This window comes from Rattus norvegicus, chromosome 3, assembly GCF_036323735.1.
Source record: "Rattus norvegicus strain BN/NHsdMcwi chromosome 3, GRCr8, whole genome shotgun sequence".
NCBI classification, from domain to species: domain Eukaryota; kingdom Metazoa; phylum Chordata; class Mammalia; order Rodentia; family Muridae; genus Rattus; species Rattus norvegicus.
Genome location: NC_086021.1, coordinates 154,967,582 through 154,980,507, shown reverse-complemented (window position 1 = coordinate 154,980,507; position 12,926 = coordinate 154,967,582). Strand labels below are relative to the sequence as shown.

Here is a 12,926-nt window from a genome sequence, read left to right as displayed (position 1 = left end):
ATAGGATTTAACCAAAGTCCATGTAATTCTAAAATATAATTACATTTTACTGTACAATATTGTTCTTAGAATAATAAGAAAAAATGAAAACAACAGTCTAAGCTTTTATATAGTGATACTTCTGGACATTATTTCAGGGAACGCTATTTTTATACTTTATATATTCTTTGGTTAATTTTTTTGTTCTTTTCAAATAAGGGACAGTATTTTAAAAAAACAGAAAAGTACTGGAGATACTAAAATAATTATCTAATACTGAACTAGTATTAAACGGTTTAAGGCTTGAGAGATGACTCAGTGGCTCAGTCACTTGTCCCCCATGCATAATCAATTCCAAAGACCTACATGATAGAAAATAGAACTATTTGCTATAAATTGTGCCCTCCCCTCCCCTCCTCCCTCCCTCCCTCCCTCCCCCCATCTATCTAACACACACACAAATGTCCAAAATGCTCTCACATACATGCACATGTACATGCATATGAGCACACATTATGGCACATATATGCACACACATACAAACATTAACACAAAATAAATGTAATTTTTAAATTTAGGAATTAGCTAGTGTTGGCAAGGACATGGGGAGAAAGTTTATGCATACTTCCATGTAGACTGGTAGTTTTTTAAAGGTAATTTAGCAACCTCTACCAAATGTAAAACCTCATACTTAGATTAAATTTTACTTCTAGAAATTGACCTTGCAAAAACTTATGAGCCACAAGAACCTATATGTATGTTACCTATAGCACTGTTTATAACAGAAAATAAAAAGGGAAAGAAAGATAACTCAGGAAGGAAGAGAGGAAGGAATGATAGAATAAATAAACGAACAAACAAGAAAAAGAATGAATATACACTCATTGGAAACTGGTTAAACAACTTATGTAAACTCATATTGTGGAACAGAATGTGATCATTAGAAAGAAGATGGAAGCTGGGCATGGTGGGGCATGCCTTTAATCCCAGCACTTGGGAGACAAGAGGCAGGGGGATTTCTGTAAGACCACTCTGTTCTACAGAGCAAGTTCTAGGACAGCCAGGGCTACACACAAAGACATTCTATCTCAAAAAATTTTAAAAAATAATAAAAAAGAAGATGAATACCTACACTGTAACAAACATGTGTGTGTGTGTGTGTGTGTGTGTGTGTGTGTTTGTGTATGGAGCATACGTATAACTACTGACATGCCAATTGATAAAAAATATAGTTGAGTAAAGGAAATCAGAGCAGATGTAATAATACTATTACATAAAAATGTAAATGTGTTCTAGATACATAAAACTACAGGATATGAACATGTTTGCACATACATATTTATATATTTATACACACACATAGAGAGCATACTATATACCACATCTCTATACATAAATACATAAATATAAAAATATCTAAAAATCATAAAATTGCACATAAAACCTTAATAATGATTAGTTCTTAAGACACATACGGGATTGTGTATAGCAAAGGTGATTTTCCATTTCACTAGCAAGGGTTAGTCAATAGTATCTGTAAAAAAATTTAGGGCTATGGGACAGTACTCATTGTCATAGCTGCTTTGTTGTTATGTTATGAACACAGCCACAAACAAATGAGTATAAATGTGTTCAATAAACCTTTATTTATGAGTACTTAAATCTGAGTTTTTATGGGGTTTTCACATCAGATGAACTAATATTATTTATTTGACTTAACAGTTGAACATGGTAATCCCAGCACTGAGGAAGCTGAGCAGGAGGATTGCCATGCGTTTGAAGCTAGTCTGAGCTAGTGAACACCAGACCAGCCAAGACTACTTAGCAATCGAGAGAGAGAGAGAGAGAGAGAGAGAGAGAGAGAGAGAGAGAGAGAGAGAGAGAGAAAGGGGGAGTGAAGGGAGAGAGAGGGAGGGGGAAAGGAAGGGGGAGGGGAAGGGGAGGGAGAGGAACCCATTTAATTCCTGGGGTATAAAGAAAATAGGTGCTAAGCCAAATCTGGTGCACAAATTTCAGATCAATGTGAATTTCTGTGAAAACACATATTTGTAATGACAATGAATATACATACATTTAGATGTATAGGAAATTTGAATAGAACACTATAGGAGCACTACCTCTCAACACAATAATCATGAATGACACATGGCCACTGAGCCCTTGAAGTATGGCTACTTCAAGCCAGGAGTAATCATAAAATTGCAAAGGTCTAGCACATAGAAAAGAAAACCTTAACCTTTTCATATACACCAACTTTAGAGATGACTTAGTTAGGAACAACGCCTGCTCTTCCAGAGGATCAGGGTTCAGTTCCAACCACTCACATGGCTGCCCACAATTGCCTGTAACTCTAGTTCCAGGAGATCCAACACCCTCTTCTAGCTTCCCCAGGCACTACACACACATATTGCACTTACATGCTTGTAAAACACAAACATAAAAATAAACAAAACGGGGGCTGGAGAGATGGGTCAGTGGTTAAGAGCAGTGACTGCTCTTCCAGAGGTCCTGAGTTCAATTCCCAGCAACCACATGGTGGCTCACAACCATCTGTAATGGGATCTGATGCCCTCTTCTGGTGTATCTGAAGACAGCTACAATGTACTTATATATAATAAATGAATAAATCTTTAAAAAAAATAAAACTTTAAAAATTAAGTTAATAGATGGAAATAATACTTCAGATACATTGGGTTAAGTACAACCCACCTACTTGAGAATTATATATACTTTTATATTACTTTACAACAAGCCTCTCTTCATTACTTATAATCTTAATAATACCAAATTGACGTCAATGATCAATAACAATGGTCTATAAATTTGTAATTCACTATAACATGGGAAATTATACTTTCAAATTTTCTAAAGAAATTATTTTAATCCTGAAGAATCTGTAGAAAAAAACTTCTTTCATCCAATAACCACTTACAAGCAGTTGAAACTTTATATTATGCTCATAATATAAACATATGTATATACACATATACTTATCTGTGGGACTGTAATGACCCAGGGTTACAGAGGAATGGTTGAAGGAGCTTTGGCCCTGGGTACCCTAATCTTGAGGACAGCAGGAGTTGGCTAACCTGCCCCTGCTTCAAACCTGAAGCCATAAGGCCAGCTCCCCCACCATCAACCCTGGTAAGAATTTATTGTAAGTTCTAATAACAGTTATCAGGCTTCATTCATTTGACCTTATAAGGTCCCCAGATTCTCAACTCCATCCTCAGATCCTACAGTACCTGAGTATGTAGATAAGGATCTTCCAACCCCCCTGCCCCAGCCACACAAACCTTGCCCCAGATACTCTGGCCACCTCCCCAGGGGCATAAATGCCCCCCCTTCTCTCCTACTCCTCGTAATCCAACCAGTTCTCTGAAGCTGTTCCTGGATGTGTTCATTACCCATGCATTCATTGCTGACCAAGATCCTGCACTGCATCCACTTGTGCCCAGTTAACTTCCCTCCCTCCAGGCCAGCTCTGTGTGCAAGTGGTCTGGCTATCCCAAAGGAGAGGTGGACATGGGGCAGCACACATATCCATCTGGATATCCATTTGTATCAATCTGGAAACAAATATCCACATGAGTATTAACTTTGTAAACTTTGTGTAAGTACCATCAAAGTCATCAGGCAATATAAAAATAGCCTCTACAATTGATACTCAAAGACAGCATAAGTCTTGACCCATCACCATTGCAGACTCAGAAGAAACTGATGTACAATTTTCTGAGTACTTCTTTCCTCTCCTATTCAGAATATTTACTTAATTGTATACCAATGTCAATTACATGTTTAAGTTCTATGTATCAGTTAACTTAGACAAACACATAAAACTCATTACAGCATTGAGTATGTTATAAGACATTAATAACTCTAGGTGACCTACTGCCACATTCCAAGTAGGACAAGTTCTGAGAAGCTGATAAATTTAGAAGACTTTGTGTCTGTATAGTTAAATTTTTTCTTCCTATTCTTTCAATAAAGTTCTTATTTGTGGGATCTTGATAACCTGCCATATATTTTTCAGAATCAGAGAACAAATAAACTGCATTTTTCCGATACATTTCCTCCTGGGTGTCAAAATATCTATATGACAAACACAGCTGGCTTGAACACATACAAATGATGTAACCTAAATAAGTAAAGATAAGTAGTTTGTTGTTAACTTTCCTTTCCTTTTTTTTTAAGATTAGTTTTCACTATGAAGCATAGGCTGACTTCAAACCCATCAGCTTCCTTTTTCAGTCCCTTTACTGCTGACATTAAAGGTGTGCACCACCATCCCTACCTTCATAAACAGACTTCCTTAGTCATGAAAAGTTTGACTTTTCATGAATGCTCACTCATGTTCATTTATTATCTATGAGGATAAATTCAGTCACAGAGACTACATTGAATATGCACAACATTATTTCTTTTTGGTAGGAGTATAAAGCATATACCATGATTTGTCATTAAAGAACCATGCTCAAATAATCTCTTTATGCCACTTTTTTCATGACAGGCACTTAAAATGACACTTGTCTCTGCTAAACCTGGTTTTATGCAAAGATGATTTCAGAGGGTATGGGAAGCCCCAGGTTTCTCTTCCATCCTTCAGTGTCCTTAGAAAGCAATTTCTAAACCACCATTTCCACTACCTTTTCAATCTCTGAAAATCATTAGTAAAAGCTAAGTCGAGGCAGTCTTCCAACAGCAGCTCAATCACATATGCATTATCACTGATTATCCTAAAGAAATATATTTATAATATATAACATATAAATATTATTATATCTAATATATAAACAGATTGTTTATATAAGGACACAACTTCAGATCTATATATCCCTTGTATTCAACATTATTTATATTGTCTAAAAGTTAACTATATAAAAGTATCAATTAGATTTTTAAAAGTTTCATCTTTACTACATAATTTGACTTCACTTATTGAGACTCATCATCTTTTATTACTGAATTAGTGTTGCTCTTAAACTGATACTGCAGTTTTAGGCTTTTTATTATGGAAATAATAATTTGCCACTTTTGTCTTCATCAGATATTATACATTCTTATCAACATACCAACAACAAATTGCTTTTCACTTAAACTAGTTCAAAATTTCTCAAGCGAATCTTATTTCTCTGGAGTTGTAATTTAGACTGAATTACAATGCCCTGTGCTTTGTGACACTTTTGTATCTTGTAAAATTCTTCTATTTTTCTAAAACGATAACAAACAAACCCTTCCCATATAGTTGTTATATTACTCCCTATATTCAAATTTCATAATTAGTATTTCATTTTTTAAAACTTTTGTCAAAGGGTCAGATCCCATTCTTACTTTACTTCACAGCTAGGTACTTTAGGGAAATAATTTTCAAGTACATCTGACAAACAGTTTGTGGTTTTATTAACTGAGGGTTGTTCGAAGCATTTAGCCTTGGGATTGATCCTCAGCACTCCAGAACCGAAACAGCATTAAAAACTCCACAGCTATCTGTTTGCTTATTTATTGGCAGATCTCCTCCTGTAGCCCAAGTTGGCTTCAGATTGACTATGACACGCAGGCTAGCCTTGAACCCACAATTCTTATGCCTCAAGAGATTTATGATTACCAATGTGTTACTACATCCAACTTGATTTTATTTTTGAGATCTTATGAGGCAGCTTTATCAATAAAATTTTCCTGATGGTACTCACAATGAATAGAGTAATTAACTCTTTTGTATCAGGCTTTTTAATGCATATTATTAAGCTAATAATTAAATTGCTTGAAATTTACCCAAATGTTTTATGAGGTAGACACTTCCTTGTAAGTACAATTATCAATCAAATATTCAGACTGATATGCATAAACAGTTATTAAATAACACCTTGACATTAACAATATAGACAAAAAAAGTGAAGAAACTATTCTCTGGTTATAAGATTACTTTAGTTATTTCTTCTAAAATGAACATAGTACAGCTTTAATAACAATGCAACAATCTAATAATCAACTCACCAAATGTCATAAATTGGAGTTCTCCTTCAAGTAAGTGCTGGCAACAAATAAACCAACTACTCAGCTCAGATATTAAAAGCTAACTTGTAAAGCTAAGGTGATGCAACATTAATATAACTTACATGAAAATTATGGACTAACTTGGACTGGGGAAATTGATTGTGTATGAAGTTATAAAGGTATATATTTTAAAGACTATGTGTAGTAGTACCTATTAAGAATGTATATAGAGAGAAATTAGAACTTTGTCCCTGCATAAAATAATAGAAATTATTTTTTCTTAAAATTCAAATTATTCCTTTTATAACAGGAATTTAATGACATTCTAAAATATGTGAAAAACAAATAGAAATAAAGTTTTGAACGTTCTATGGCAGCAAGATATACACATAACTTGTTGTTTAGAAACAAAAATTATATTCCTATATTGTTAGTTTTCCTATAGCATACACTAAAACACTATTTTTAAAACTAAAGAAAAGTATAAATATCTAATTTAAGAGTATATACCTAAGGTAAGGGAATTATAATGTAGTAGATGTATTCTTCTTGTTTTATATAAACATACATACATACATACATACATACACTGTTATTTTCTGCTACAACTTAAAAACTAAGATTACAGCTTTCCTATAATATCAGGAGAAGTACATTGTTTGGTGTGGGTTGTTTTATATTACTTGTTTTGCTTTGTTTCTTTGTTTTTGCTCTGGGGTAATCATATTAAAAAATCATTATGATTTAGCCAATGATAACATTGCTGATATTTCCCATTTGTTCTCATGATGTTCAAAAAATGTACTATTAATAATTGTACTAACTTAAAATAAAACCATTGATTAGACTTACCACTGAAGAGAAAGCATAATATTTTTCATCTAAAAATATCTGAATATTTTTCAGATTCAGTCAAGAGTCTTTTTGTAGGTAGTTAAATCACAAAGACTGTATTTTATAAAGAAAATATGAAAGTAGCACTGTGTAACAGAGAGAGTCATAAATATATGAGTAAAATTAGCCAAAGAAATGTGAAATAATTTAAACAACCAATTAAAACTAAAAGCATCTAGGAAAACTATAAACAAAAATGGGAACTAAATTCCAGAAATTGATAAAATTATCAAAAATTTAAGAATAAACTTCATTTTGTCTCCTTAGCATTTTGTTTATACATTCAAATTTTGCTGCACAAAACTAGTGCTATTGACATGATTCTTTATTTCTTTCCAATTAAAAAAAGGTCACAATTGTTATATTACAGCTACTTCTCCAACATGAGAATTTTACTAATCAAATAAGTTTACAACTATTTCAAACAATTTCTAAGTACAGCAAAAGTCTCATTTCTAAACAGCACTTATATTCTTGATTATTCAGAAGAGTAATATTTTCAAGAACAGTCACCCTGATGCAGAAATTCAGGAGCTAGTGACAATCTATGTGCCACCATAGAAAGACAAAATCTCCCTCTTGGTTCTAGCTGGAACTCTAATTCAAAGGGGGGTCTGTCACAAGGTTACTCCCCTTTTCCCAGGCCCCTCTGGCTGAGCTGCATGACAACAGTAAATCCCAATTACAAGGAAGGCTCTTTCTTCTGATTTTAGTATTTTAGTTTAGTTTAGCTTCTTGCCAGGAATTTTTGTTTCTAAAGTTAACTAATATATCAGAGATTTTCAATAAATGTCAATTTTTGTTTTAAAAAAAAGGAGGGGGATGAGCCTACTGAATCTTTTTGTCTAGGAAAATTTTCTTTTTCTGCTATAAGCTGTTTTAGTAAGTTTCCAGTGTTGTGTGATGTGTGAAACTACAAAAATCTGAACTATGGAAAACAGTCAAGGCACGGAAAAAACCAAATCCATGCTGTCCCCTGTATGTAAAGTAGCATTGTACTTCAAGACCAGGAGCCAATCCTAGCAGAATACAATGTCAAGTGTTGTGAGGAGAGGAAATGGGAAAGGAAACTAGAGTAGGAGAGGGAGAACCATCTCTTTTCACTACTGTATTCTCTTTAAGAGTTTCTTTCTTTCCTTTCTTTCTGCTAAGTGCTAAGAGAAGGGAAGGGAATAACAAGAAAGCATTCCTGAGAAATACATTTTCACAACACATAGTCAACGGTGTTTAACAATCACTAACTAGAAACTTCCATTCACAATTTGGGCAGAGAATAATTGGATGAAATGAGTTTGATGGAAATCTTCAACAGAGTATCATACTATTTTATCATTAGATGTACATGTATACATTCTCCAGAGTCTATTATCAAACTCATCTACACACATCCAAATAACAACATTTTAAAGATGTCAAATTTCTAGGGTAAGATGCAAATAACTGATAAAAGAAAATGTGGAAGATTTTAAGATTTTTTTTTCCTTTCAGAACATTTCATGTCCAGGAGAGGAATTCTCCTTGGCCTATGATGTTCCTAAGCAGTCAGAAAGTGAATTTTGGCAGAAATTCTGTTTTGTTTTATATTTTCACCTTATAGTAGGAAACCTCCAGATCTGAGTGCACTGATAAACTGAATAAAATATAGTATAAACACTTATAAAATTGTCACACTGAAGTTTTACAAATAAAATGTCACAAGATAAAATGTGTAACTTGAAAACAAAATCATCTGAAAGAACTATAACTATTTTTTCTGGCTTGGATAGCTCATCAACATGAAGTTTATGATAATTGTTTCATTTTTAAATGTGTCCAAACTTGAAACATAAAATGACTTGCAAGAGACTTTCATATTCACAGATATTATGAAAACTATACTTATCTTTGTTTAAAGTTTAAGATTACTTTCTGTTGCTTTTAATCTAGTAAGTAGTAAAGAATACAATTTAAAGCAAAACAAAGTTTAAAACCCACACTGTAAAAGGATCCCAGCATTTGAGTGCCCTCCCCCGTAAAGGCTTCTTTGTATATCATTAGTTCAAGAAATATAAGTAGGCAGTTCCAGCATAAGTGACCTAGCTCAAGTGTCTCAAGTTCAGGAAAGACCTGTAAAAGTAGCATTATGTCAGACTGTAGCAATACTAACCTTGTTAAGGCAGTAACTGATGTCTGTAAACAACTGCTAGAAGCTGGCATTTTGTCTCACAGTGTTTTAAAATATTAACCACTACTCTGGTTGTCCTTTTCTTTCCACGAGTGATCATAGGTCTTTTTCTCCCTACAAAAGGCAGATTCTTTGCAAAAGTACACTGAAATGAACACAGTTGTTGATTAAAATAATAAGACAAAACCACCAAGGACATTCAAACCACAGGAAACCAAGAAAAAGATAATGCTGAACTGCTCAGATCTTCAAGGCACGTGCTGCCAGGTTAAACTTTGGTAGTTACTCTTTGGTTTTTAGACACAATAAAATCTTGCAGAAGAAACATTTCCAGTTTCCAGGAAAACTTTTAAAACGTGTCTTTGTTTCCCTCTCATCCCCATGTTTTCCAGTTTTACTGGTGCCTGCACACTTCTTTGTCTTTTGTCTTGCTCGGCACTTTCTGTAAGTTCAAAAAGTTTAAGTTCTTTGTTATGCAGGAACATTTGTATACCAAGAGACAACACTTTTTTTAAAAAAAATTAGCTTATGGGTTTGCATTTTTCAAGATGAGCTGCTGTTTTAACCTTCTTTCTGCATCCACATCAATGTTGATACCCCTTAAACAGGTTATTTTCCCAACACCACCAAAAAGATCCATTACAAAAAACATACTTGAACTCTCTCTCTCTCTCTCTCTCTCTCTCTCTCTCTCTCTCTCTCTCTCTCTCTTCCCCTCCCTCCCTCTTTTCCTCCCTCCCCCTCTCTCCCTTCCCCTACCCTCCCTCTGTCTCTTTCTCTTTCCCTCCCTCTCTCATAGTAGAGTAGTGACAGAAGAATAAACTGTAAGTCAGATTCTGGGAATGGGGACAAAGAAAAGATAGAGGTAATGAAGGTGCAAATTAAATATGAGACGTTTTTAGCAAATACACTTTATCTTGTTCAGTTTCTAGCCTGAGAGTAGAAACAGCATACTTACAAGCCAGCATCTCTGTAAGCCAGTATCTGTGTGTGTTGTCCCTCTTCTTTAGATTTGGATACTTTGAGCTAATTTGGAAGTGTCCGTTAGGTTGCCTACAAAATGATGCTTTAAAGGATCTAACGATGCATAAATTAGAGAGCCCTACAATGCCAGAGGACTGTCATTGTACCTCTCCTCTTTATCTGCTCTTATGGTGGGACCCAAGAGCCTTTTTTTTTTTTTTAACACTTTAGCTGATGGAGCCAGTGAGGGGCTGGTAGCTAGAAAGGAGGTGAGCCCTGCAAATCATCCCCCTCCCAAACTTAACAGCTGTTTGTTCTCCCCCACCCCCCACCCTCCACGTTGTACTGAACTTTGCTACAAAGTCACTTTAGGAAAACTCCCAGTATGCACGAAACAAGCGTGGGTCTTTCAGTGGCCTCAGAGTTTTTATTTCTCCAGGGCTAAGGTAACCTGGATAGGAGAGCGAAGGATGGAGATAGAAAGGGGAGGTGATATTTTCAAGAAACACCCAACTGGCCCTTTACCTTTTTTGCCTCCGTTATGGGGAAGGGGGGTGAGAGAAAAAGATGTCAATGACCATTGTTTGCTCGTTGGGGATATTGCTCCGCCCCCCGAGTCTGTCGTAAACCTGGCGCTGGACTAAAATAAACCCAAGATCCCGCAGCTCGGGGGCTCGCCGCGCCGCGGACAGCTCTCCACTGGCGCTGCCGCCGGGCCGAAGTGGCGGCGACCAGCGGCCGCCGCGTCCCGCCCGCGCCCGCCCCGGGCCCCCCTACCTGGCTGTCCGCCGAGCCATGTCGTTGAGCCCCAAGCACACGACGCCCTTCTCTGTGTCCGACATCCTGAGCCCCATCGAGGAGACCTACAAGAAGTTCGGCGGCGTCATGGACGGTGCGCCGCCTGGCCTGGGGGCGCCCCTGGGGGCCGCCGCCTACCGCGCGCCACCGACTGGCCCCTCCTCGCAGGCGGCGGCCGTGGCCGGCATGCAGCCGCCCCACGCCATGGCCGGACACAACGCGGCGGCGGCGGCAGCGGCAGCGGCAGCGGCAGCGGCGGCGGCCGCCACCTACCACATGCCTCCCGGCGTCTCGCAGTTCCCGCACAGCGCAATGGGCAGCTACTGCAACGGCGGCCTGGGCAACATGGGTGAGCTGCCCGCCTACACGGACGGCATGCGGGGCGGCGCGGCGGCCGCGGCCACCGGCTGGTACGGCGCCAACACGGACCCGCGCTACTCGTCAAGTGAGCGGGGCCAGAAGCGCGGGACTGAGGGCAGGCTGGCGGCGCGGGCTTTTCCCGCCACAGCCGGGGCGCGAGGGTGCTGGCGTTCTAGTCAGCGGCGCCCGAGGGCCGACGCGCGGGGTGTCCTGGGACGCGGCCTAGGGCTCGTGAGGGGTTCTGGGTCGAGGTTTGGGACGCGCAGGGCGGCCTGGGACGCGCGGGGTTTCTTGGGAGACCCCTGGGGCGCGCGGGGGTTGCCGGGCCCCTGGGCACGCGGAGAGAGTGGGGCGCGGGCCGCGGCGCTCGAGGGGTCCCGCGATGCAGTCGGGGCCCCCGTGCCATCACTTAAAGCGAGCGGGGCGACGGCGGGAGCGGTTCTCGCAGGCTCGGGGCTCACCGGCCGTCCTTTTTGGGCCCCCTCCCCAGTCTCCAGGTTCATGGGGCCGTCGGCGGGTGTGAACGTGGCCGGCATGGGTTCGCTGACCGGCATCGCGGACGCCGCCAAGTCTCTGGCACCGCTGCACGCGGCCGCGCCGCGAAGGAAGCGCCGAGTGCTCTTCTCGCAAGCTCAGGTCTACGAGCTGGAGCGGCGCTTCAAGCAGCAGAAGTACCTGTCGGCGCCCGAGCGCGAGCACCTCGCCAGCATGATCCACCTGACGCCCACGCAGGTCAAGATCTGGTTCCAGAACCATCGCTACAAGATGAAGAGACAGGCCAAGGACAAGGCGGCACAGCAGCTGCAACAGGAGGGCGGCCTGGGTCCTCCACCGCCTCCGCCGCCGCCGTCGCCGCGCCGCGTGGCCGTACCGGTGCTGGTGAAGGACGGCAAGCCGTGCCAGAACGGCGCGGGCACCCCGACGCCTGGCCAGGGCGGCCAGCAGCCGCAGGCCCCGACGCCCGCGTCAGAGCTCGAGGAGCTTTCGTCCAGCCCGCCCGCTCTGCACGGTCCCGGGGGCGGCTTAGCGGCCCTGGACACCGCCACCGGGGACTATGGCGGAGGCGTGCTCGGCGCCAACCTGCTCTATGGCAGAACGTGGTGATGAGCCCCCGGGGGTCTGCCTGCGACTCGCAGGATCCGCCAAGAAACTGCAAGAACGGATGGGGAAATGTACAGAAGCTGGCCCTTTAGTGCATGGAGATAAGAACGAATGAGTCGCGAAGAGGGTCAGTCTGCTCTGAACCTCTTTACTGGGGGTGGGAGAGGCGACAGCTCCAGACCGAATAATGTGACACCACACTTTGAGGTGGTGATTTCTCTTCTTTCAGAAGTTCCTAAGTTATGCGAAGAACTGACGGGAATCCACATTCACCACGTTCCGAACCAAAGCTCTCAGAGTTTTAGAAGTTGGAAACTTTGTTGGTGTTTGTATCTCTATAAATCAACCAGCTTTCACGATGAATCCTTGAAGTGGAATTTATTTTGGGAGATTAATTTGCAAAGCCCCTCCCCTAAGTGCAATTTCGTTAATGCTTGATTGAAAGTAAATTGAATTGTAGCCCAAAATGGATCATATACACAGCAACATGATTGCTGAGGAATAACTGCCATTTGGGTGAAATAGAGAAATGGAATAAAAAGAATTGAAATACTAATTATATGGATCGTTACCGTTTTTACATTTAAATGCTGATTTTAAAATATTTTTGTTAATTATTAGGCAACCAAGTAATTGTATATTGTCCCAGAAGAGCACAACCCCCACCCACCCC

The 12,926-nt window shown here is 40.0% G+C and overlaps 1 protein-coding gene and 1 long non-coding RNA gene across 4 annotated transcripts; one reads left to right on the top strand and one right to left on the bottom strand.

Moving 5' to 3' along the window:
- Positions 1 to 7,120: 7,120 nt before the first annotated feature.
- Positions 7,121 to 11,541, bottom strand: LOC102547081 (uncharacterized). 3 transcript variants are annotated; one of them, XR_005502536.2, is made up of 4 exons: positions 11,066 to 11,541; positions 10,772 to 10,857; positions 9,990 to 10,084; positions 7,121 to 9,473 (listed from the first exon to the last, which is right to left on the bottom strand). It is a non-coding gene; the product is annotated as an uncharacterized LOC102547081 (long non-coding RNA). The 3 variants fall into 3 exon arrangements; XR_005502537.2 differs by having other exon boundaries at positions 7,121 to 9,145; XR_005502535.2 differs by having other exon boundaries at positions 7,121 to 10,084.
- Nkx2-4 (NK2 homeobox 4) lies at positions 10,208 to 12,256 on the top strand. The gene is made up of 2 exons (XM_039106629.2): positions 10,208 to 11,237; positions 11,643 to 12,256. The coding sequence occupies exons 1-2, from the start codon at positions 10,790 to 10,792 to the stop codon at positions 12,254 to 12,256; spliced, it is 1,062 nt and encodes a 353-aa protein (XP_038962557.1). The 5' UTR covers positions 10,208 to 10,789.
- Positions 12,257 to 12,926: the final 670 nt, after the last annotated feature.